At 33.6% G+C, this 26822-nt stretch overlaps 4 protein-coding genes across 6 annotated transcripts; 3 read left to right on the top strand and 1 right to left on the bottom strand.

Annotated features, from left to right (window-relative positions):
- Positions 1-448: 448 nt before the first annotated feature.
- On the top strand, positions 449-2730 carry LOC125216172 (AP2-like ethylene-responsive transcription factor ANT). The gene is made up of 9 exons (XM_048117813.2): positions 449-780; positions 850-1201; positions 1261-1343; positions 1465-1473; positions 1553-1641; positions 1721-1794; positions 1875-1925; positions 2014-2090; positions 2236-2730. Exons 1-9 carry the CDS (start codon positions 621-623, stop codon positions 2622-2624), a joined length of 1284 nt encoding a protein of 427 aa, XP_047973770.1. The 5' UTR covers positions 449-620; the 3' UTR covers positions 2625-2730.
- A 1511-nt stretch (positions 2731-4241) lies between these two features.
- PPD1 (Photosystem II reaction center PsbP family protein) lies at positions 4242-6179 on the top strand. 3 transcript variants are annotated; one of them, XM_048108393.2, is made up of 4 exons: positions 4242-4362; positions 4502-4646; positions 5271-5705; positions 5807-6179. In XM_048108393.2, the coding sequence occupies exons 2-4, from the start codon at positions 4509-4511 to the stop codon at positions 6026-6028; spliced, it is 795 nt and encodes a 264-aa protein (XP_047964350.1). In that variant the 5' UTR covers positions 4242-4362; positions 4502-4508; the 3' UTR covers positions 6029-6179. The 3 variants fall into 3 exon arrangements, with proteins under 3 accessions (XP_047964350.1, XP_088923021.1, XP_047964349.1); XM_089066895.1 differs by having other exon boundaries at positions 4299-4403; positions 5424-5705; XM_048108392.2 differs by having other exon boundaries at positions 4301-4403.
- Positions 6180-6866: 687 nt separating this feature from the next.
- LOC125209356 (uncharacterized) lies at positions 6867-8489 on the bottom strand. The gene has a single exon (XM_048108958.2). It carries the CDS (start codon positions 8464-8466, stop codon positions 6868-6870), a length of 1599 nt encoding a protein of 532 aa, XP_047964915.2. The 5' UTR covers positions 8467-8489; the 3' UTR covers position 6867.
- An 11311-nt stretch (positions 8490-19800) lies between these two features.
- On the top strand, positions 19801-21726 carry LOC125216750 (1-aminocyclopropane-1-carboxylate synthase 3-like). Its single transcript, XM_048118516.2, has 4 exons — positions 19801-20015; positions 20100-20231; positions 20319-20479; positions 20594-21726. The coding sequence occupies exons 1-4, from the start codon at positions 19872-19874 to the stop codon at positions 21531-21533; spliced, it is 1377 nt and encodes a 458-aa protein (XP_047974473.1). The 5' UTR covers positions 19801-19871; the 3' UTR covers positions 21534-21726.
- Positions 21727-26822: the final 5096 nt, after the last annotated feature.

The raw sequence follows: 26822 nt of genomic DNA, 5'->3' as shown, positions 1-26822 counted from the left end.
TGAACGACATATGATGCAAGAGAAACAGTCAACTAAATCCCATTTATTTGGTCGTGTCACATCGTATTAAATACCAGCCACCTTATAAAAAGCATGGAGACAGAAATGAATTGCATTACATAGCAGTTTTTGAAGCTGTAAACCTACACAAACTGATGTTTAATTCATTGATTTCTTGAGCTTAAAAAAGTAGGTGCTGCAGCATATACACACACTGCAGATCCATGCGAATGCAAAGGGTAATACGAAAAGGAGAGGTGAAGAGGCCGATAAAAGCAAAAGACGAAGCTGATGTGTGCGCAGATCCCTATGAATTCGATCAATATTTCATTCTTTTTGCTAAAGAATTTAAAGCACAAAACAAAGTGAGCAACATTCTAGTCTTGATTTCGTTTCAACCTAGCTTTGTAGCTACAAAACAAACCAAACATGTTGTTTCAAAGTGGAGGGAAACAAAGGGAGGGTTGGAGGCCACATTATTTTACTTCTTTCCAATCATTGACTTGCTTTCCTTCATTATTATTATTCACCCTCTTTTTTCACTATAACAATACTACCTCCCCTTTTGACATTTTGCATCACTCCCTTCCAATAGTCAACAAAATTTTAAAAATTAAGCCATGACTAACCAAGATAGTAGTAACAATTTGTTAGGCTTCTCCCTCTCCCCTTCCACCGTGGCTCCGCCTTGCCCCGCCCTCCCGTTAATCGACTACGGCGGTGGAAGTGACTTCAATTCTATAATGGAAGCCATCAATAGGCCTAATGATCAACCACAAGGTTTTTTTTTTTTTTTTTTTCTATTTCAAATGTGTGGTTTATTTAATTTGACTGACTTTTACTACTTAGGTGTGGATTTCACAACAATGGGGACCCATAACTATGAAGGGTGTGACAGAGAAGGAATGGCTCTCACCTTACATACATTGTACACTCAAGATCAAGGCTTCCTCATCAACAACAAACTACCAATGGCTGAAGCCAATTGGGATTCAAGAAATATGTATGGCGATGATCTGCACACGCTGAGCCTATCGATGGCCCCGGTAGCTAAACCGGTCGGTTCGGGCCAAATTTCAACCTGCATTGCGGCCGAGAGCAAGAAAAGGGGCCTTGAAAAGGCTCATCAGAAGCAGATTGTCCATCGAAAGTCGATCGACACATTCGGGCAGAGGACCTCTCAGTACAGAGGTGTCACTCGGTAATTTTATAAGTTTTTTTCTTAATTTTCAAGATTTGAGTGTGACATGGTGCATTTAGGCATAGGTGGACAGGGAGATATGAGGCTCATTTGTGGGACAATAGTTGTAAGAAAGAAGGGCAGAGCAGAAAAGGGAGACAAGGCAAGAATATACTCCTATATGCACTATATATCTTATTATTGGAAATTAAACATCATTTTCTTACTTAACTTTGCTTTTGCCTTTTGTTGTTGTCTGGATGGGAACATGAATACATTTGCAGTTTATTTAGGTAATTCCTATGTTTTCAACTTTTGTAATAAACTGCTACTCAAATTTGTAAGATTAGTATCTAAAATCTAACTTTTTAGGGGGTTATGATGTGGAAGAAAAGGCAGCAAGGGCTTATGATCTTGCAGCAATCAAGTATTGGGGACCTTCCACACATATCAATTTTCCGGTGTGATTTTTTGGCCATTTTATTATCTTTTTTTCTTTTTAAAATTAGAAATTGGACACTATATAATAAGTGGATGCAGTTGGAAAATTATCAACAAGAAGTCCATGACATGAAGAACATGAGCAGACAAGAATATGTTGCTCATTTAAGAAGGTGACACTTTCTTCACAATTTGAAGGATTTTTAATATACATTGTTTTAGCTTTTGAATTTTCTTGAAACTTCATTTGTAGGAGGAGCAGTGGTTTCTCTAGGGGCGCTTCTATATACAGAGGAGTGACAAGGTCTACATGATTAATTATATCAAAATTAATTTATTTAGAAACTATAGTATTATTATTTAGAAATCTTAGTTTGTATTGTTGTTAGCAGGCATCATCAGCACGGCCGTTGGCAAGCGCGGATTGGCCGAGTTGCGGGGAACAAGGATCTTTATCTCGGAACATTCGGTGAGTTCTTAAACCCGATACCTCTCACTTCAAAATTTTGTTTTTAGTCACATGAAAAGTCCAATTGGACTAAATATATGTGACGGAGGGAGTATTTGTTACTTATTTCGTATTATAATTAATTTGTACCTTGATTTGATTTTAGGCACCCAAGAGGAAGCTGCCGAGGCATATGATGTGGCTGCCATCAAATTTAGGGGTACAAATGCTGTGACCAACTTCGATATATCACAATATGACGTGGAGCGAATCATGGAGAGCGACAGCCTTCTACCGGGGGAGATCGCAAGGCCAAAAAGAGACACGACCGTGGTCTATGCTGGTCAAGAGTCACTACACCAACTAGACCGCCCTCACATCTCCGATTGGAGAGTGGCCGCGTGCCATGATCATGAGAAAGATCGAGTTGGGAGTTTGAGTTCGTTGATTCCTATGAACTCACTCGCCACGACACACTTGGTCACGATGCCTCAGTTGACCTCGAATATCTCATCGCTTGATTCCTCATGGACGGATGTGTTCCGAAGCATGTGATGTAATCTTTATTATGAGATTTTTTAAGTTTTGGTTTAGTTCGGTTCGATTGGTATGATGCTGAATTTTTCTGATTCAGTAAGAGGCTAAACATTTTGACGCTCTAGACTTTTGCAATATTAATTTGCCTCCTTGAGATGGTAAACTAATTAATCATGTTTAGATTTTAGAGAGCAAACTATACTGTGTGAATAGACAAAATTTAAAGATTTAAGAAAAGATTTCCCCTAAAACAGCAATAACATAAAAACACGTATCAATAACAAACTATACTGGGTCGATACGATATATCGTATCGAAAACGTTGTATCGTGTATCGTATCGAAAATATCGATATGATATCGTATCGAAAGTTTCGATATATCGAAGTTCGATATATCGAAATTTGATATATCGAACTTTCGATATAAAAAAATTTCATATCGTTATCGTATCGATATTTCGATATATCGTACCGAAATTCAATATATATCGTTAAATATCGATATATATCGAAAATAATAAAATATCGATATATATCGAAAATATCAATATATCGAAAATTTTCGATATATATCGTATTTTCGATATAAAATTATATATCACGGTATAAGGAAATTCATATCGTTATCGTATCAAAAACTTACGATACGATATCGTATCGTATCGAAAATTATGATATATCGAAAATTCGATAATTTTTCGATATTTTTCAATACGATACGAGCGATATATCATTTTTTCGATATTTTTCCCCAGCCCTACTTAGGAATAGAATTCTAGACACAGATTTGCCTCCATTTTCTTAAGACAACGCCAATCATAGTAAAATACAGTGTGCAAAGTTTAGCCTCTGATTTACTGTTGGGAAGTTTCAAATGAATTGAGTTGGGCCTAATTTAGAATGTACTATTAATATGGGGCAAAGCTGAGTATAATATGATCAGTTGAATTGGGCTTAAACCTATTGATTAGTCAAATTTTAGGATTCAAGGAGCCACTTGTTGTGTGACAAGAAATTACTTGTATTACCTACTGATTATAATTATATAGTAATTTTAAAAAATATGATTTCTAAAAGAATATGATTTACAATAATTACATATATTGTGTTTGTAAGTATTAAGAGCTAAATTAATATTGATTAGTTAAATTCAACTAACTAAATATAACCGTAATAATAAGATGCTACGATTAAAGTATGATCCATACTTTTAAAAGTTAAACTGTAGTATTTGCTTAATAAGTTATTACTAGTACTTAATAATAGCGTAATAAAATAGTACTCCCTTCATCCCATAAAAATATGTGCATTTTTCATTTTCGTCCGTTTCATAAAAATATGTGCATTCTATTTTTAAAAAGTTATATAACATGTCTCACTATCCACTAACACTACTTTAACTATCATTCTCCTCTTCTCTCTTACTTTACCATATCTTATTTTAGCAACTTTGTCTTAATTCTAATGCTATACTATGCCTATTGTCAATATTTTTATGGGACGGGAGGAGTATAATAATAATAATTATCATTATAATTTGTATTTTGTTATATAATAAAATAATATAATAAGTCAGAAACCAGTAAAGAAGCCTCATAAAGAATTAAAATATTTGGAAATTGCATTACACTATATATAAGATTTTTAAGAAGGGATTTTAAAATTCCATAAAACATTAGTATTAAATTGAGATATTCGTGGATAAGATAAGGGTATCTCTTCTCTGCAACTCAACTTGAGCAGCAACACAAGCTGGTAAGAAATTCAGTAACACAAGAATTTATGATATCGATCTTGTGAGAGCCGCTTTCAGCAATCAAAATCAAGCTAACTATCCTTGCAAACCTCCCACATTATCGCTTTCTAACTGTTAACATTCTCTCTATCTTCACAGATACCCCATGGCCAGCATTACTGTGGGCCTCAAATTTCACCCACCGCCCTGCTTCCCCAGACTCCGGCCGCCGCCTCATTCACATGGAATACTTCCCCGTACTTCTTCAGTAGCAGCAAAATCCACTTCTTGCCAATTGCACGAGGTCAGCCCCGCATTTCTCAATTCCCCCAATTTTACTACATCTATTAATCTGGTTTCTTCATTTGTTAATTTTTTAATTTCTTCGTGGTATATGTTTCTGATTCATTATCTATAATTATTGCAGAAAATCAAGTTTATTCGTTTAGCTAAGGCTGTGTAATTTTGAATTTGGATGGATGTTTCATCCACTCCAATTAGGTTTAATTAAACCCTAGTTACATTTCATTACTTCCTAATTACTAGGATTTATCACTCACATTTGGGATTTAATTAGGGCGAATGCATCGTGAATCTTAGCCTCATTTTTCAAAATGCACCCTAATATGATCTGTCAGGAAATGAAGAGATTGTGCAAGCAAGAAATGATTTTTATCCCTATATATGTATCTGTTCATGTTCAACTTTATACTATAATCCTTTACTGGAATGATGGAACACATTAAAACCTGAATTTGTGTGTGAATTGATATTCACGAATTCATGAAATCATGTTTATCTCGAGCCTTTCTTTCCTTTGCTTTATCCCATGATTTTCTGATATAATAAACTTGTTTTCGTTGTGAAGTAATATCATTTTAGTCTAGTGGTGACATTATCTATTATTGCCTGGCTTCTGAGAAGACAGTCTAGTAAAGATTTTGCAGTTCCAAGGCGGAAAGCAATGGCATTGATTGTATCAGGTTTCATCTATTCACAAGCTGGCACGTGCGATAATGCTTTTGCAAACTCTGTTACATTCAGGGAATATACAGACCAATTTGATGGCTACACATTGCAGTACCCATCAAATTGGATCCAAGTCCGTGGCGCTGGTGCTGATATATTCTTCAGGGATCCTTTTGTTCTTGACGAGAACATATCAGTGAACATATCTTCACCTTCGTCGTCGCAATACAAAAGTGTGGAAGATCTAGGTTCACCTGAGGAAGCAGGGAAGAAAGTACTGAAACAGTATCTGACTGAGTTTATGTCCACTAGACTTGGTGTGAGGCGAGAATCAAGTATTCTTTCTACCTCGTCTAAAGTAGCTAGTGATGGAAGGCTATACTATGAAGTCGAAGTAAGACCTTTGTACAATTTTCACCACAATGTGAAGTTCTGAAAACACTTTATCCTATTTTCTTCTCGTGTGACTGATTTTGGCTGGTGTAATGTAACTAGGTGAACATAAAGTCGTATGCGAACAACAATGAATTGGCTGTCATGCCGCAGGACCGAGTGGCACGACTGGAGTGGGATCGTCGTTATCTTTCAGTACTTGGGGTTGAGAACAACCGACTGTACGAACTTAGGTTACAGACACCGGAGAAGTCGTTTGCAGAGGAGGAAAAGGAGTTGCGTGAGATTATGGATGCTTTCAGAGTCAACAAACTTGCTGCTTGAGAGCAAAATTTTTGCAGCTACCTTCCATGTAAACTTGATTTATACTTGAATCTAACTATTTGTTTGTAGTTGTTGATTCCATTTATTGGTTTTAAATATTTGAGTGAGAGATTTCAAACAAGTATAATACATTCATTCAAAGCACTATTAATCTCTGGTGAACATTTTGTTGGGCCTCTTCAGTGAATCAGGGGATCAAAATTCATAAGTACATATCAAGCAATAATTTTGATATTTTGGTAAGATTGATAAACAAAAACTCTTGTAACTGAAAATGGATAAACAACATGAAAATCTACACTATTGTTGCATCCTCACTCGAAGCAGATGATGGAGGATTTTCAGTATCCAACGCCATAGATGCCCTCCACTCGTCAATATAAGAAGCTTTCTCCACATCCAAACTCGGAAGCTCACGCTCTTGGAGGATTTCAAGAATATGTTTGCTCTCACCAAGAAGAATCGTTGCTCGCCTTACACTTTTTTCCCTTTCTTTGATGTCATTTGTGTGACACTTCAATGTTATGACCTGCACTAGATTGGTGAGGCACCCTGCTAGTATATCCGAGATGGTGATGGATATACTCTCGAATAGCTCGTCGTCATCTTGGTGCTCGTCATCTCTCATTCCTACCAAGATCGTCTGAGCAATCCTGTACATTGAGTTAGCAGCTATAACTCTAGCAGGCCAGTTTAGAGGGTTCTGCATTAGAATATCTTTCGTTTGAGCCATAAATTCTGTCACAACATTTTCTGCAATGCTAGAAAGGTTTTGCAGTGTTTCCCGGTGCGTTGTGCCTCTAATTCTCGTGCTCTTCAAATCCATGTCATCCCATTTTCTATACACTTCCAACTCCAATCCAAACAACAACTGCTGCTTTTCTGATGCTTTCTAACTCTCCAATTCTGTCTAGAGTTTCCTCGATGAGCTTCACGATATGCAAGCCCTCACTGACACAAACCAGTAACTGGTTAGCCTTCTCATCCGCGAATTTGGTAAGAGCAACTGAAATGGCTGTCAAAGTCACCACGGGCATAGACCAGCAATTCGGAGGTTCTTCAGAATGCAAGCTCGGAACATGGCTGCTGTCAAATCGTCCCACCCCTTTGAAGTTAGAAGATTTCTTTAGAAGCTGGATCAAGTTTCTTGGCTGCTTTTCTTCGCCTACACGTGTCAGCTTATCCGCCTCGTTGCAGATGTTCTTGAGGATTTTATAAGGCAACCACGGCTCACCTTCAAGTAGAAGAACATATTGGCTAAAATCCACTTGTGCTCCCACGGAAACAGGTCTTTTTTTATTCTTGCAGAAACAGAAGAAAACCACACAACCAAATCTAGAAGAGATGAATAGAACTAGTTTCCCAGCTGAAACAAAGAGAATCTGAACTCCAATGCAGAAGTTCAGAACAAATCTCACAACATCGCGAAGTATCCTCTTGCCTACGCGGTTTTGAACATGAAACGGAAGTGGTCTGTCTCTCCACTCTTCCAGCCTCCAAGTCCAGTACTTGTCAACCTTGAGTTCATCTCTAAAGCTACTTCGCTCCGCCTCAGAAATCATGAACCACGAAGCAGCGAGCCATCTCAGCACCGGAGCAATTGTTCCCATCGCCACTCCAATAGTCTGAACGGTTAAAATCCAGTAGACGGATGGGCCATAGTTTGAATCAAGATACGCCAAGTTAAAATTGGAACCGGAAGCATGAGCTACAAGACTAGTTCTGACAAACCAAACTTGTACCAAAAATAGAGCTGTGAAAAGACACAATAGCGCAGAAACCGAAGAAATCGCAGACCTTGCAAGAACAAACTGAGGACTACTAGTTTGAGCCATCACCCAATACCCTTTCACCATATTTTCAAGTCCCTCACTGCTAAATCTTCCCCACTCTACATGTCTATTTTTCGAAACTGATTTGTGCATTTCATCATACCTCAACCCTATGTACCTTTTCGCTCCCGGGACCATCAGCGACATACAACATAGCATCGCGAGAAAGAGGAGCATGATGACAACAGGCACAATCTGTTGTGGCAGAAACAAATTCAACCGACGCCCAAAGCTATGAATCTTGGCAATATGAATGCATACATTACCAGCAATCGTGACGACTAAAATGCCTAAAGCGGCCATGTTTAGTACAATTTCATTATCCTCCATTGAGCCTAAAGAAGTCATGAAATTACTCATGGCGGTCGACATCAAGACGAGGCTGCTGATCCTTGCGAATTTGTCGTTGACGCTGAGGTCTAAGGTGGTTAGGTCTAAGGGGAGTTTCATGGCGACTGCTAACACAGTGAGGGAGAAAGCGTTGAGGGAGAAATACTTACACGGGAGCCAATACTTTTTTTTCCGGAAGGCGATGAATGCATCGGCTGTTATTGCAAGTGTGCAGACAGCGGAAGCTGCTGCGATGTACATGCCTATATACGGCATGGTTGAATCAAGTGAGTGTTGCACCAGCTGTATGAAATGGGATGTAGCCATGAGCTAACTTGTGGATTTGGTTGAAGCAAATGCTCTTTATTTTTTTACCAAATTATTCTGATGCTATTTGCATCAAAAGAGTGGTCTAAAGTGTTTGCCGCGTGAAACAAAATTGAACTGCACGCTACGGACTTCCAAACCGTTTTCTGAATGGAAGTATGGAAATGCCCAAACTGTTATTATCAGTTTTCCTCGTATCCAAAGAAACAGACATTATTAATTATTGTATCAAATTAAATACCAAACGGCAGAGTATTTAATTGTAATTCAAAGAAAAACGGTACTCCATAGTCTCTGAAAATTTATCACTTAATTCAGAAATAGGACTGATATGTCATTAACTTTTTCTTCTCACTTGCTATTACATTTCTTAAAATTATTATCGAGTCAAATGATGACGAACTATAATGGAGGGAAGGAGTAGTACTACTAACAAAAACAAGTTGTACCGTTAACAATCCATTAGCAATGGGGGCAAAACTGGAGCTGGAAATCTTGTGGTGAGGTCCGGCCCAATAGTGTTAAGAGGTGCAGCCCAGTTGGTCAAGCTTGGGCCGCACTGTGAGGCTTGTAGTCATACTTTTTTATTGAAAATTACTAACTTTTTAGTAAAAAAAAGTTTAACATTTAAATTATGCAATTTTTGGTGCATAATTAGGGTCCGTTTGGTACGCGGTTTGGTACGCGGAATTGGAATTGAAATTGAATTGGAATTGGAATTCTATGGAATTAAATTGGAAGGAATTGAATTAGAAGGAATTGAATTCTAATTCAATTCCAAATCCTTTATTTGGCAAAATGAAATAATTGATATGAAATTGAATTTGGAAAATTCTCCGCACTGTGTGTAAATGTGCGCAGTGTGTGTGTGAATGTGTGTGTGCACTGTGTGTAAGAATGGGTGTAGTGTGTGTGTGCAGTGTGTGTGAATGGGTGTGTGTAGTGTGTGTAAGAATGAGTGCAGTGTGTGAATGTGCGTGTGCAGTGTGTGTAAACATGTGTGTGCAGTGTGTGTGTGTAAGAATGTGTGTGTGGGTGTGTGTGTGTGCGCATTGTGTGTAAGAATGGGTGCAGGGTGTGAATGTGCGTGTGCAGTGTGTGTAAATGTGTGTGTGTGAATATGTGTTCAGTGTGTGTAAATGTGTGTGTGCACTGTGTGTGTGAATGGGTGTGTGTAGTGTGTGTAATAATGTGTGTAGTGTGTAATTTAATAAATATTTGAAATTCTACTACTTTTGATATGAAATTCAAATTATGGAATTGAAAGATTTGGAATTGTAATTCAATTCAATTCCAAATCCAAGAATTTTTATGATACCAAACACTGGATTTGGAATTGAAGCCTCCAATTCCAATTCAACATCTCCAATTCCGTGTAACAAACGGAACATTAGTGTATTTTCTAAAGAAATCTAATGATGTAATTTTTGGTATTTAATTATTGTAATTATGGGTATTTTAATAATGTAGCTTTTGGTACTTATTAATGTGATTTTTCGTAATTTTTTTAATTCTATGCATAATCAAAATGAAAAATAAATATAAATTTAAGTGATAATTAAAGAAAATGAAAACACATAAATTTAAGTTGTGGTATGACTAGAGATATTAGGGCATCCGCATCGCGTCTCGATGCGGGCTATATCTCGTCTCGAAGAGACGAGACCGCATCGAGACGGCGATGCGGCCTCCATCTCGTCTCGACGAGACGGGATATCTCGTCCTGTGTCTCCTTCCGAAGAGGCCGGCCTCGAGACGTCTCGCCACGTGCCTTGGCGACGTGACGAGCTGTGGTTCGTGCGTGACGCCCATTCGTCGACCCGCGAGTGGGCGTCGTTTATATCCGTTAAAATTGATTTTTTTTATTTTTAAAATCAGAAAAAACTCAAAAATTAAAAAAAAATATATAAAAATATTCCAAAAATTATACTAGCCGTTTATAGCCGTTTTTCTCAAATTTGTAAATTTTTTTCAATTTTTTTAAAGCCCCCAATCACTTCTATAAATACCAAATCATTCCCACAAATTATCCACCATAAAAAAAAACTCTCTATTCTCACTCAAATTTTTTTAATGGTGTGTTTTTTTTTATGATTTTAATTATGTATTTTTAATTTTTTTTAGAATTTTAATTATATATTTTTTAATTTTTTAGGCCTTTAAATTGTAATTTTTATTTTATTTAATGAAGTGTGTTTTTATTAATTGAATTTGTTGGAATTAAAAATAAAAAATAAAATTGAATGAATAATTAAGGGATGAGATGGTTAAGAGATGGAGGGTTGCAGGTGTTGTCTCTTAGGTAAGAGATGGAGTGAAAAGTACAGTGGGGCCCATAAATAGTGAACAGATGAGACGGTTAAGAGACTGATAAGAGACAAGAATACGAATGGTCTTAGATTTTTGGAGTGTGGTCTAACACATAAATTGAGGGAATTGCGACAGAGTTGCGGTCTAACACAAAAATTGAGGGAATTGTGACAGAGTTGCGGTCTAAATTGGGGTATAATTAAGGTAGTGGAGCGTAGATGATATACATTTTTTAAAATTGATAAATTTGTTCTTGGGCACGAGAGATTTGATGATCAAAATCTAAAAACCCTAAAATTGGGCTGATATATAATTATATACTATTGCGGTATTGCCCAAAAATTTTTATTCCTCTGTTTTATAGTGATCTTGTTCATCCAAATATATAAAGCCCAGCCCACAATATAATTCCTATTCATCTAATTAACAAAAGCGAAATCCAAATTGGCTACTACGTGGCCGGTGATTATATTGACTGAGCTTATAAGCATTTAAACGATAAAACATTACTAATAGCTTATAAATTCTTGAAAAGTATTTTACCAAATTCAAACAATTTATAAGCAGTAGAATAGATTCAAAGTACTTTTACAGTGCATTACTTCTAATTAAATTCTACTAATTGTTATTTGATAATCTTCTTCTATAACTAATTAATATTAATTGGGAACTAATAAACAACGATTGGAAATTAATAGTCCTCACTGAGATGCCCAATTGATAATCCTAATTGAGATGAAATGATTTGAGGAAAAAAAAGGAACTTTCGGCTTCAATTTTTTTAGATCTATAAAAGCAACTTTGGAGGTGCATGGCAGTTGGAGCCTCTATAGTATATTACTCTAAAAAGCATATGCAATTTCGATGGCAAGTAGCTGCATTATGCTTCCTTAAGCAGTAGCACTAAAAAACATTTGCAAACTTTGATATCTCAGTTCTGTTCCCATGTCTTGAGTTAGTCCAATATTGATGTTGTAAACTCATCAAATCCCTTTACTTAGTTTGTGTTGACAGACCCTACCTATATGTTGTCACTCAATCAAATATCATGCCCCATCATATAAAGAAATCAACATCTTAGTTTACCACATGATGAACAGATGGATGCCCCAATTCACAATTTTGCATAATATAATGTGGCACTAATGTCATTGACTAGTAGAGAATTATAGTAGTAATATTTTAATTTGAATGAGCCCAAGGTTTAATTTGTAGTACTATATGTCTAAGTTGCCCTAATTTGTTGGTGTAAAGATATTAAGCAGGCAGAGTAGGTGGAAAAAGGGTGTCACTAAGGAAAAGAGGAAGATTACAAAATTAAATGGTATGATGAGATCTCTATGGTTCCCAACTTTACTGCAAAATCTTTCTCTATCCAAGAATAAATAGATCGCAACATTTTCCTCATCAGATTGGCCATAGTGTCTCACTAAAGTAGGATTAAACGAGGAAAGAAAAATAAACTAATTAGAGCACCAAAAGTGTACAAAGTTCGAAGTAATTTCGTCCCATAACTTTGTGTAATGAAGTACAATATTATATGCTAGTAGTACTACTTGATTGTGGAAGGGCATTCAATGTTTATGTATATACTCAAACAAATTGATCACTATCAAGCTCAGCTGGATTAGTCCCATCACATAAGTTTGAAAATTTTCTAAAATGGAATACTTAATATTTAGTTGGCATGAAATTTGCAACCCAACATGCTTGGTTGTAACTTGTAAGTTTGTACCAAGCTAGTGACAATCTATTTAGATATGTACTATGTTTAGCGAGCACTTAAATGCTCTTTTAACACCAAAAACACTCGCTGAATAATATTTGCAAGCACTGATGCTTGCTAAATTCCGAGCACAAAAAATATATTTCGATCTAAAGTTTGAACTGTATTTTATCTAATATTATATCATGCATAACTTACTTGAAAGCAGTTTCTAAGTCATACTAACCAAAATGTACGTGTGTCTAGTCAAAGAAAGTCATGAAAGCTAATTCTCACACTATTAATTTATAGTAATACTTATATAGATAAAAATTGATTATAATAAAAACAGTATGAACTAAGAGGGCCCAGATGGGATTGAAGAGAGAGAGCAAATGGTCCATTGGCGTGTCTCCTGGGATGTGTGGGTGAATGTGGGCGTCATGTTACATGTCACCACACCACATTCATATAACCAAACCTATTGGTTAATGTTGGTGACAATTGAGGAAAATGGGTAGTTTTGATTCAGGTCAATTTCAGTTTTCAACATTACCACCAAAATATGAATTTAGTTTAAAATATTTATTTTTTGAGAAACGGGTCTATTAACAAATGAAATCATTGTCGAAATGGTCATCTTTTACGGTTCCGTAAAAAAATTAAAGGTCATATCACTGTGCAATTAGCGCTGATCGTTAGTATTTTTACGAAACGTAAAAAAAATGACTACTTCGTCGACATTTTCATTTGTTATGGACTGTTTTTTTTTCAAAAAGTGAATGTTTTGGATCAAATTCGTATTCGGTCATATATTTAGGACCAAAATTGACCTTTACTCTTTGATTTAATATTTCAATTTCAAAGTTCCTAGGACAGATCATAATTTGATTAAACTTCATGATTTAAATAACTATTAACCTTATATTTTAGGGATATTAGCACTTAATATCATGGAACTTTCAAAAAGTTGGATTTTTCCCACGAACTTTGAAATTGACAAATAATATCACGAACTTTACCCTGAGTTTGTTATTTTCCACAAATGAAAAAAAATTCGGATTGAAGAACAATTTTGGAGGTTGTGCTTCAAGTAAAACTATCCTCAAAAATTGAAAAACTTGGAACTCTCGAAGTTGTTGCCGAGAAATTACAAAAAAAAATATGTATCATGATATTATTTGCAGGAATTTTTTCTTTGGTGGGAAATAACAAACTCAGGATAAAGTTAATGATATTATTTGTCAATTTTAAAGGTCGTGGGAAAAACTCAAACTTTTTGAAAGGTTCCAATATCCCTATATTTTATTAACCTATCATCACTCGATCAAGTAAAACTTCACATCATATTTTTCGTGTAAACTTTCAAAAGTTGCAACTTGCACACTCTTTGCGGATACTAATAAGATAATTGTGGTAATGTTAATAAAAATAATTATTTCTGATTTCACATCTATTGGGTAATTCAATCATATTGTTTAGGTAGATTATGGAATCATATAATTAAGATAAATTATTTATTCAATCATATAATTAAGGTAAAATATAGTAATATTAACTTGAAAATGTTAAAATAAAAATATTAAATTTCACGAAGAGAAAATATTTAATATGGCCATAGTGTAATTATGTTTGGTTTCCCAAATTATTCGTTTTATATTTGTAAAACTTACCCAAGTGTCAAATAAATAAATAAATCATATAAAAGGTGAATTATTTTTCAAGAGATCTATTCTAATTTCATACTGTCAAGTTAAGCAGTACTCCCTCCGTCCCAAGGAAAATGACCCTTCCCTTGGGCGGCACAAGATTTTATGCAGTTATATTTTGTGTGGTAAGATGAGAGAGTAAAGCAAGAGAGAGGAAATAAAGTAGAGATAAAGGTGTTTCCATTTTAAGTAATGAGTCATCTTGATTGGGACAAACCAAAAAGGAAAATGGATCATTTTCAATGGGACGGAGAGAGTACTTATTTTACAAACTTAAAATTCCATTTTATAGAATTTAATAAATAAATAAACAAATAAATAAGATATGAAAATGGTGGATGTTTGGATACAACAAATTTGAAATAAAAAACATGACAACCACCGAAATCATTCAATGATTTTCAAGTCCACTTAGAGCAAACGAAAAGTTAAACTTGTATCATGGTATGTTGGATATCATTTAATGTGACCTATAAATTCCATAGTGACGACAATTTTTGTATTCAGTTAAAATTAATAGTTGACGAGGAATTTTTAAAAATTTGAAATATATTAAATTTGAATATAAGAAACTAAAATAGTTCATGAACTTTTAAGTAAATTCCTCTGAATGTTTCATCTTATTCTTCATCGTCGCTGCCAAAACTTTTTGAGATAATAATATAAAGAGGAAACATATTTTTTGGTCCACGAACTTTGTCAAAATTTAGGTCTGTGAATTTTGAAAATATTATTTTAGGTCCGTCAACTATGAGTTAATATCATTTGAAGTACTCCCTCCATCCCCCATTAAGAGTCACACTTTTCCATTTCGGTCTGTCCCCAATTAAGAGTCACACTTCATTTTTACCATAAATAGTAAGTAGGTCCCACATTCCACTAACTCAACTCACTCACATTTTATTATAAAACCAATATAAAGAAATGGGTCCCACATTCCACTAACTTTTTTTAACCAACTTTTCTTTACATTTCTTAAAACCCGTGTCCTGTCAAAGAGTGACTTCTAATAGGGGACGAAGGGAGTACTTTTTTACTATTTCCAAGTTTTTCTGGACGAAAATACCCTCAATACCTTGAAGGGTATTTTAATAAACTTTATCACGTACTCATATTTTTTATAAATATCTTTACTATATATTTTTGATGAATTTTATAAATATGATTTAACCTTCAATATTATCACTTTTGTGACATGCAAAAAAAGTTCATTCTTCAACTTTTTATAATTAAAGAATTTTAAAATATTTTTAGAGGGCACGTCTTTTTTGGTCCACGAACTTTGACAAAGTATCATTTTAGGTCCGTGAACTTTGAAAATATCATTTGAGGTCCATCAACTATGAGTTAATATCATTTAAAGTACTTTTTTACTATTTTCAAGTTTTTCTGGACGAAAATACCCTCAATACCTTAAAGGGTATATATTTTTAATAAACTTATCATATACTCATTTTTTTTTATAAATATCTTTACAATATATTTTTGACGAATTTTCTAAATATAATTTGACCTTCAATATTATCACTTAATTTTGTGACATGCAAGTCAAATTGCTTCTTCAATTCTTTATATTAAAGAATTTGAAAATTGAATATAGAACTTTTCTTTAATAATAAAAAATTAAATAAGGATCTTTTCTTGCATGTCACAAAATTAAGTGATAATATTGAAGGTCAAATTATATTTAGAAAATTCATCAAAAATATATAGTAAAGATATTTATAAAAAATATGAGTATATGATAAGTTTATTAAAAATATATACCCTTAAAATATTGAGGGTATTTTCGTCCAGAAAAATTTGAAAATAGTAAAAATGTACTTCAATTGATATTAATCCATAGTTGGCAGACCTCAAATAATATTTTCAAAGTTCACGGACCTAAAATGATACTTTAGCAAAGTTCGTGGACCAAAAAAGATGTTCCCTCATATTTTTAAGATATGGATACTCGTAAAAATTAATGTCACAGTCAATAGACGATACTTAAATATATTGATATTATTTTTAAATAATATATCAACATTCAAGTATTGTCTATTGACCGTAACCTTGATATTTTATACCTCAAAAATATTTTAAAATTCTTTAATTATAAAATGTTGAAGAAACTTTTCTTGCATGTCACAAAATTAAGTGATAATATTGAAGGCCAAATTATATTTAGAAAATTCATCGAAAAATATGAGTATGTGATAAGTTAATTAAAAATATGTACTCCCCTTCAAGGTATCGAGGGTATTTTCATCCATAAAATCTTGAAAATAGTAAAAAAGTACTTCGAATGATATTAACTTATAGTTGACGGACCTCAAATGATATTATCAAAGTTCACGAACCTAAAATGATACTTTGGCAAAGTTCGTGGATCAAAAAAAATGTTCCGTCTAATATAAATTGGTTAGTTTGTAGCATGACACCAATTTTGGGCGCGACCAATCTTAAATTCATATCATCATACCATACTTGATTTAGCATATACCAATATGCATTGAGCAATAATTTAGTAGTCTAGAAATATAAAATGATAATATTGGTAGATGTATCCAATCAATAATATTTTAGCAAAAAATTCTTAAAAGATAACCTATATATAAACATTAAATTAAAGGATATAAATCAAACATATTCACTATTCTAAAATATGAAAACTTACCTTAAAAGTTGTCCTCAAAAATATATTATACACATACATGCACAGACATATATTTCACATCATCAAAAAGACAAAAGACAAAGTCATTGTATTTGTCATGATATGAGTTTTCATAATATATACACAAAAATATTAAACACAAATGATAAAGTATGGCATAACGTAAATATTATTGAAATATTATCTAATACTATCTTCTGATGTTTTTATGATAGCATGTTAATTTTTTTTAAAACAAACATTAAAAATTATAAAAAATGAAATATTTGTATATTCTTTTTAGCATAATAGCTAAAAGAATTTAATTCGGTATATGTGCCTAGAGTAGTAGTAGGATAAATTTGATTGGTAAGGATGAGGTGGTTTCAGAACTAATAAAATATACTCCCTACGTCTTAATTACTAGTTAGTTGAAGCATTTTTCTTGGCAAAAGATTTAAATTATTGACATTTAAAGATTAAATTAATAGAATAAAAGTAAGAAAGAGAATGAATGAGTAAAGTAGGAGATTAAATAAATTTTTTATTAAAAAAGCTCAACTATTTGGGATAATCTAAGATAGAATATGGCTCAATATTAACTTAAATATTCCCTCTGTTAGTAAAATATTGTCCATTTTTGCTATTTCGGTTCATTCGTAAAATGTTGTCAATTTATTTTTTCCATTTTCAAAAATTATACATCACTTTCCACTAACCCATTATAACCATATTTTATTATAAATTAGTATATAATTATGAGGCCCACATTTTACAAACTTTTTCCACTAATTTTTCTTCACAATTTGAGCGAGCAGACGATGCATTTGACCAAGCTACGGCAACGGCGTGAGAGACGACGGCGACGGTGTGAACATATAGGTGGTGCGGCGGCGACATTAATTATTAGCTTGATAAATATGCTACTCAATTTCTTCATTAAAAAATGGGCTGGACGGCGAAGAAATAAGAAACGAAAGTTCGTCAAGGAACGATAAAGAACATGTATGCAAAATATTAAAATAAATTTATGATACAAAAATCATCTTATACTAATAAGTAAACACATTAAAATAATTATTCTTACACCGACGTTGATAGCACACCAAGCCCCAACAAAAATTCCTAGGTCCCCATAATTGAAATATGATAATCAGAAAATAAATTGGTGATGAATTTGCAAGACATGGTTGGCTCAAAATAGCTAGGCTATTAGCATAATGAAACAAAATTAATTTAGTGATCTTATTTTGTTTAAACAGAACACAAAACATTTGTAGAGAGAGACATGAAAGTAAGGGATGGGCCCATTTGGTCGGACGAAATCTGGACTTGAAGGTCCATCAAAAGGTGGGCTTTGTCCCACTTTTCCCTCTTCTCTTTACTACCTCGATTTGCTGTGTCGGTCTGCCTCAACATTTTTTCAACCCAATTATATAAACTTAATTTTCTAATAACAACCTCTTTTTGGCCATTTTTCTTCATTTTACTCGTTTTCATAAAGTTTTAGGTGTGGGGACTTCAATTCCTGTGCATGTGTCATGTTTTGCCAAAAAGTGCATAAATCCAAAATTGGATCGTAATTTTGATTGACTGAATACACTATGTGATAATGTGTTCGGACTATTAAACTTTAGTTCTATAGAATAGTGGAGAGTTGAACGAGGAATGAGAGTTGTAATTAGAAAATCTAAGATTCGATTAGCCCTATCTCTTTATAATTCATTCATCCTTGTAAATGTACTATATATATTTTGCCGAGAGTAATTAGTTGTTGTAGAAGAAATTTGGCGATAAATTGGATATGAATTGAAAATGTTAAAGGGGGATATATTTGATAAGGTTGAAATATTGATAAAATTAAGGAAGGTTTGACAAAGGGATTTCATAATTAGCATTACATTATTTGCATCGTAAATAATTTTATTTCATCAACTTAGGTAGTGTAAAAAAAAATTTAGAATCTATGTAACTGCATATTATTTCCATTATATTGCCTGATTTATTGGTTTATTATATGAAGTTAAGTGGAGTATCATTCAATTGAGTACTTACTCAATACAATTTAGAGGGTGCATGTAATAGTTTAGTGTTAAAGTAGTTAATGCATAGACCAAAGGTCATAGATTCAAGTCCATCATAATACAATAATAATGAAATTATTTAACTTATATATATAAAAAAATAAAAACATAATTTGACATTTTTCTTACGGAAATGTGAATTACATAATAAAATAATATAGTTATAATAATTAAGTACTCCTTAGCTTTTTGTGCAATTTTTAAAATTTTTTATTTTCCTTAGCTTATTTAATTTTTCATTAAATTTCTAAAAACGTATATGTTAATCTTTCTATATTAAAAAAATATTAACTATTATTTATATGAAGAGTGATTAAGTAAGTTGAAATATTCAGTTAAAAAGGATAAATTCCATTAATTAGGTTATGAAAATGATAAAATTATCCCAATTATGTAAAATGCAGATAATTTAAAATAAATTGAGTTATAGTGATAAATTTATACATCATATATTAATTCATAATAAAATATTAGTGAAATGTGAGTTCATTTGCCAAATTTAGTAATAATATAAATGAGTAATGAAGAAGCTAAACCATTTTAAAAGAGACGTTGAACTAAGCGCACTAGAGAAGTACATAAGATGTTATATTACCTTAAATGACAAGGCGTAAACCAGTCACATCCAAATCACTATTAATGGATAATTATATTCTATTAATCTTAATTTAAATTTTAATTAGACAACCTCATCCTTTCAAATCTCTGTGTCTCTCTCTACCTATTCAACAAACATGTCACGACGACAATCTTTTAGTTGCACCACCAACTCCTCCTATATATACCCTCTTGGATTTTGGTTTGATAACAACATACCTTCCCCACTCCAAATACACTTCCTCAATTAATCTCCCTCTTTAATTTCTCTCTCTATCAACTCACAAATTTATATTTTTTGATCAAAGAAAATGACTATCTCCAAGAAAGCGGCATGCAACTCCCACGGCCAAGATTCTTCCTACTTCCTTGGATGGGAGGAATACGAGAAGAATCCTTTCCATGAATCTACCAATCCCAACGGAATCATCCAAATGGGCTTAGCAGAAAATCAGGTACAAATTCATATAATTAATTCCATCAAACACTAATCCAATTACTACAAAATTTTCTAATATTCATAATTTCTCCCTATTTAGCTCTCCTTCGATCTACTAGAGTCGTGGCTGGCCGCGAACCCTGACGCCGCCAGCTTCAAACGAGACGGGCAATCCATCTTCCGGGAGCTCGCCCTCTTCCAAGACTACCACGGCCTTCCCATTTTCAAAAATGTAAGCATGCACTGTTAACACATTTCATTTCATTTTATCATAAAAAGAGTTAGATAAGTGACATGGTGTAAATATTATCCAATTTAGGCACTAGCACAATTTATGGCGGAAATACGTGGCAACAAAGTCCAGTTTGACCCAAACAACCTGGTTCTCACCGCCGGCGCCACGTCAGCCAACGAAACCCTCATTTTCTGCCTCGCCGACCCGGGCGACGCTTTTTTACTACCCACACCCTACTATCCAGGGTAAGCCTGCACGACATATGATTTAATATTCTAATTTCAAACTTTATCAATTTAATTAAATTTCGTGATTTATTATTATTTTTAATTAAATTTCGTGATTTAAATGACATGCAGGTTTGACAGAGACTTGAAATGGCGGACCGGAGTGAAGATCGTCCCGATACAATGCACGAGCCGGAACGGCTTCCGAATCACGTCGTCTGCCGTTGAAGAAGCCTACAAACTTGCTCAAAAACGTAATCTCAAAGTTAAAGGTGTATTAATCACTAATCCTTCAAATCCTCTCGGGATTACTCTAAGCCGGAAAGAGCTCAATCTCCTCCTCAACTTCGTCGACAAAAAGGGGATCCACCTCATCAGCGACGAGATCTACTCCGGCACGGTTTTCGACTCCGCCGAATTCGTCAGCATCATGGAGCTTCTACCGAACCGGAATAATCCCCAGCTCATGAACCGGGTTCATGTGGTTTACAGCCTGTCCAAGGACCTCGGCCTACCCGGTTTTCGGGTCGGGTCGATCTTCTCCAACGACCGGTTAGTGGTGGCGGCCGCGACAAAAATGTCGAGCTTCGGCCTTATCTCATCTCAAACCCAATATCTCCTCTCCGCCATCCTGTCTGACCACGTATTTGCCAAAAAATACGTGGCTGAGAACAGGATGAGGCTCAGGAACCGGCACGCAGTGCTGGTTTCTGGCCTCAGGAGGGTCGGGATCTCGTGCCTCGAGAGCAATTCCGGCTTGTTCTGCTGGGTGGACATGAGGCACCTGCTGAGCTCCGACTCTCTCGAGGCAGAGATGGAGCTGTGGAAGAAGGTCGTGTACGACGTCGGGCTGAACATCTCGCCCGGCTCGTCGTGCCACTGCGCCGAGCACGGGTGGTTCCGCGTGTGCTTCGCGAACATGACCGAAGACACGCTGGATCTCGCAATTCGGCGCATTAAATCGTTTGTCGATTCGATTTCTCCGATTAAAAATTGCAGGAATTCGAGGAGCAAATCGATTTCGAAGTGGGTGTCAAGGCTGTCGTTTCATGATCGCGAATGTGACCGGTGATTTTTCGATGTAATTCGATTTAGTTTGTGATATTTTTCTTTTCGGATTTAATTAGTTAGTGGCGTTACATTATGTTGTGAAATTCATGTATTTAGAGTCTAGTGCACTCTGTCCATGCGGACGAGAGGTGATTTGTGCTTCATATTGTAAACTCGCTTTAATTTTAGTTAGTTGATGAGATTTTTCTTGAACATTGCACCATGTGATGGGTATAGATTAATGTTTTATTTCATGTACATTATTTCAAAAATATAGTACTATAACCTCATGAAAGAAGTTGAATTAGTTTCTTGTAATTTACTACTAGTATTTTTTTGGTTCTTGTTAACTAGACCACTACATTAAAATACAAAATCCCAAACTAAAATGGAATCATATTGGCTACAATTAAAAGTGAGGCAAAGATGTTTTCATAGGAACCCATGTAGTGATGAAGTGAGTATTTACGATACTAGAGATCTTAAATTCATATATTATTGACGCTTTTTCGATCAAGCTAACATACTTGATAAAGTGAGTATTTACGAGACTGAAGGTCTTAAATTCGTATCTTATGAACGTTGTTTCGATCAAGTTACCGTACTTAATGAAGTGAGCATTAATTTACGAGACTGAAGGTCTTAAATTCGTATCTTATTAACGCTCTTCCGACCAAGCTACCATACTTGGTTTTTCAAGTATGATTATCGCTCTTGTGTGATTCACAGACTATCACTTAATTGTCTCATAACAGTACGTGCTATTCGGTTAGTATCCTTAATCGCAATTTTTTTTTATCCCGCTCGTGTGTCATTGATACATTTATTATTTTAATACTTCGTCTGTCTCACTAAATTTGAAACATTTATTTTTTGGCACGAGATTTTATAGTGTTGTTTTGTGAGTAAATGATGAGAGAAGAAAAGGTAGAGATGAAATTATTTCCATTTTCAGAAACATTTCAATTTTAATGGGACAATTTAAAAAGGAATATATTTCATTTTTAATGGGATAAGAGTATATAATTAAAGTAACTAAAGTTAGTTGATAATAGTAAGATTTTTTAATGGAAGAAAAACTGGATTTTGAAAGTTATTACATGAGGTCAAGTGGACATCACCGGAAGGGAGGAATGTGCTATTGTTTGCCAACATTGGACGTTACAAGACAGTTGCTCAAACGTAATTAATGATAACTGTCAACCGACTTTTTCAAAATACTTAATAACGTTGGTGGACATATAAAATATGACGTTCCATAGTTTTGTGTTGCTTATTGCGTTTTGGCAAAAACTAAATTCCATTTTAAGAGAAAGTATCATAAGAGGTGTTCCATTTCAAATTCAGTGTTTTATCATTTTCGATTTCTATCAAAGTATATTTTTATTTTGCCACAAATATAATAATTAGAAGTAATACGCCTTTAGTATTCTATTTTATTCAAAATAATATTTCGCTAATTTCACCCATTTATATATGTGTTAGTTAATGCTAAGATCGATAGGATGTACGAGTTCATTTTGATTTTTATGCTTGGTATACACGATTAAGAGAAATGAGAATAAAGCATAGTACTTTCTAAAACATTTTTAATTTATGCAATAAAGTTCAATTTATTTGATGTTTAAAATAAGTCCGGGAAATGTGAATAATATCTTATTATAAATAAAATACAAGTATTAATTCTTCCGAAAAAGACCACCACTTTTTTGAACTCAATTTTACTTTAAAAGGATAAAAGGCCAAGAAAAGTTCGATTGACTTGGTGGTGGGAATGGAGTTTCCTGCAAGTAAGAGATTTTTCTTTTTTATTATTGTGGCCAATTTAAGCCAATTAAAACTTTTGAGTACTGAATTAGGGACCGCCCTTAAAACTTTTGCACTGCTATTTTTATCTATCATGTTATCCATTTAATTAAGTATTTGATAATCATGCGATTAACTTAAGAATATTCATTGAGTTTAGAACTTGAGTGTAAAAGTGTTTCACAATGATAGCAAGAAATGATTGGCTGACAATAGCGAGTCCCATTCGTAATTAATGACCGATTTGATTGAGGTATATAATTTTTTCATGGTGTTACGCGTATATGTTACGTATAATTAATCGTTATGTAGGTCGTAATCGTACTAAGGTTTCTTTACCAAAAAAAGATGTATTGAGGTTTTAGGCAAGTTCTAAGAGAAAATGTCACATAAATTATTGAAGCAAAAAACACAATAGTAATCATTTTAATTAATTGTTTAGTCTAGGTAGGGTTTTGTAATCGGAGAGGATGGGGATATTCCTTTCAATTACAAAAAAAAATAAACACGACACATGAAGATATATATCTTGTTGAAAAGATAAATTAAATTAAATCAAATATTAATATTCTATGAAAATAAATAATAACATAAGTATAACTTATAAATAAAGGTATAAAGTTAGATGAGGTGATATTTCTATGTATCAATTTTTCAGGGTAAGATATAACATTTTTCTCAAGGAGGAAATAAAGAAGGATATTTAATGCACTTTTTATTAGTATTAAAAAAAGACTGCGAGTGCACAATGTTATTAACTTTAGCTAAAGGTAAATACTAGTATCGTATCCACAGTGGCTGATCCAGGATTTATAAACGGAGGGGGCGAAATATATATTAAGTAGGTTGGTTTAGGGCGAAAATGACATTTTTTTTCGATTTTTGGGTCGAACGGAGGAGGCGGACATGGTAATTTTACATTCGGAGGGGGCGACCGCCCCTTCCTGCCCCCCTAGATCCGCGCCACTGCGTATCCATGAAAACTAATAGTTAGCTTGTACTTATTGCAACTTAAACGTCAAATACTATCTAGGGATTATTTTAACTAAATAAATATAATTAATAAAAATAAAAATAAATAAAGATAGCCGATAAACCGAGCTAGGTTCAATCAATCAAACAAGGGAATTATAGAGTATTCATTCAATTGACAATTAGCTAGTTTAATTATGAATCTAACATTCAATTATGACTCAAGTTATACTTGGGCGATATTGGATTGAATTTATTTGCCATGGAAAAATTAAAAAATCTCAAAATTGACGTATTTAGATTAAAAGTATGAAAAGAAATACCTAAAATTATTGTTTTATTTAAACATAAGCAAATAAACTAATTAAAAACTACATCGTGAACTGATAATAAATAGTATGAGAATTATTGAGTAGACGGATCACCTACCACTCCACCGACTAAATTATCCCAGAAGTAGAAATGTTATAGAATTAAAGAATTATGGATTTTCTTGGTTCAGACTAATATTAAACTATTGTTAAGTTTTCTTAAATATGTCAAGTGAATCAAATCTAAGGTCATTTACCGATTTGTTGTAGACTTGTAGACATACATGCATATGGTTATGGTGTTCTATTTTATCCTTTTCTCCACAATTAACTTATAACCGACTGCAGTTAGAATAACAAGGTTCCGAATAATGGAGATTAAACAACTAAAAGTTTAAATATTATTTATAAAAATGAAAATATTAAAGAGGTTTTTGCCTCACCGCCCAAATCAGAATAAAAGTAGATCACTCTTTTCTTTAATTTTTTTTCCCTATTTTCCCTTTTTTTCTTTTTTCTAGAGTTGCTTTCTTTAAGTGGTGAGAAAATCCCATAAATTTCGCTTCCTATGTCCTCGAGAAAGATACAGGTCGGTTTTATGCGATACCTAATTTAAATATTCTTTTTGTGCTTTTCTAGATATTCCTTTGTCTTAGACTTTATGGCATTTAGAAAGGTATTTTCGTTTACTTTTTTTAATTCAATTATATGATTTTTTTTTAATAAACAATTTCAAGTTGGTTAAAACGGATTTAAATTAACACGACCAATATATTTGTTATTTTAATTATTAGATAAAATTTTATTTTGTATTGTAATTTATTTTAATAAAGTTATTTATTAAAACGATAAAATAAATATATAAATATTACTCCATCAATAAATCTATGGACTCCCTCAGTGATATTGGCCCATTAAATTAGATAAGAATTACTATAATGTTTGGGCCTACAAAAAAAGCACATTAGCTTGAAAAAAGAATGAATATATGTATCTGGGCTAGGCTAGATACATCCTTCGTATTTTTTGCTTTTAATTTCCAAATACACAAAACACTTCAAAAAACCACATTTTTAGTGATAGTTCTGTTGTCAAGCTTACTTATATTTATATATGAGAGTCATGTCTAATTTCATCTCTTATTTGATTGCCATTTGTTTCAAAAGTTCGTCCCGTTACAATGTAACGTGATTCATTTTCATAATGTCAAGATTACATTCTATCTCATAATTAACCATTTCATTTCCACTCCTATGACTAATTTATTTATAGACAAAGCTCATTTTATCTTATCATAATCTTTTCTTTAACGAACCGAACCTCAATTGTGTCTTATATGCTACCGTCACTATTCCTAGAGAACTTGAAAGATTATAGTATAGTTTCGAAAAGGCAATCATTGCTTGTATAATTTGAAGGTAGATGTGCAGAAATATGTAATATTTTCAGCTACTTCATCAATTTTAATAGTGCCAACTTTGAAAATTCATGAGTTTCTAGAATAACTTTTTTACTTTTCGTTTGTGTTGAAATTGACAATAAGTACGTCTGTGTTGAAATTGAAAAAAATTAGTGGGATCGGAACACTTGACCGATTCAGTCAATTTAAATAAATTAATCAAATTAAACACCCACTAAAGCAACTTGGTGAATTCATGTGGTATTATTGTTGTTACATTCTCTTGTAATTTATCTGCTGCTGTGCTATTTGGGTGCACTCTTTGTTAGAATTAACTTTATTGCACAAAAATTACTCTCTTGGGTCGGCCGGAATGATCCAAGGGTTGTAAATTTGCAGCCGGAACATGAAATCAGGCTATTCGGGTTAGCCCATTCGGATTGTCGGGTTAATCAGGTTGGCCACTTATTACTTGTAGAACATCATTGTTATATAAGCACATGACATACATTTATCAAATAAACACAAACAATAAAAAACAAAGCAGAGGATCCGAGTATACATATATTGCCAAATGTTGGACCAAGAAGCTGCAGTGTAACTGTAGTTCCATTCTTTAAGATACCCTTTTTGCTAAAAACCTAACAAGTTGAGTCCAAAATGTCAAGCCACCTTTTGCAGCTTTGTAAATGTACTTCCACTGACTTTCATGGAAAATAAACCATCATTGTGTAATAATACATAAAACCAATTATCCAATCTTTATAAAACTTATCTATATTACACTGACAAATATTGATTATTTATAACTGAATAGTCTGAA

This window comes from Salvia hispanica, chromosome 3 (genome assembly GCF_029641045.1).
Source record: "Salvia hispanica isolate PSC_SH4W2 chromosome 3, Shi_PSC_v1, whole genome shotgun sequence".
Classification (NCBI taxonomy): Eukaryota; Viridiplantae; Streptophyta; class Magnoliopsida; order Lamiales; family Lamiaceae; genus Salvia; species Salvia hispanica.
Note: the sequence above shows the minus strand (reverse complement) of the source record. Positions and strands in the feature narration are given on the sequence as shown.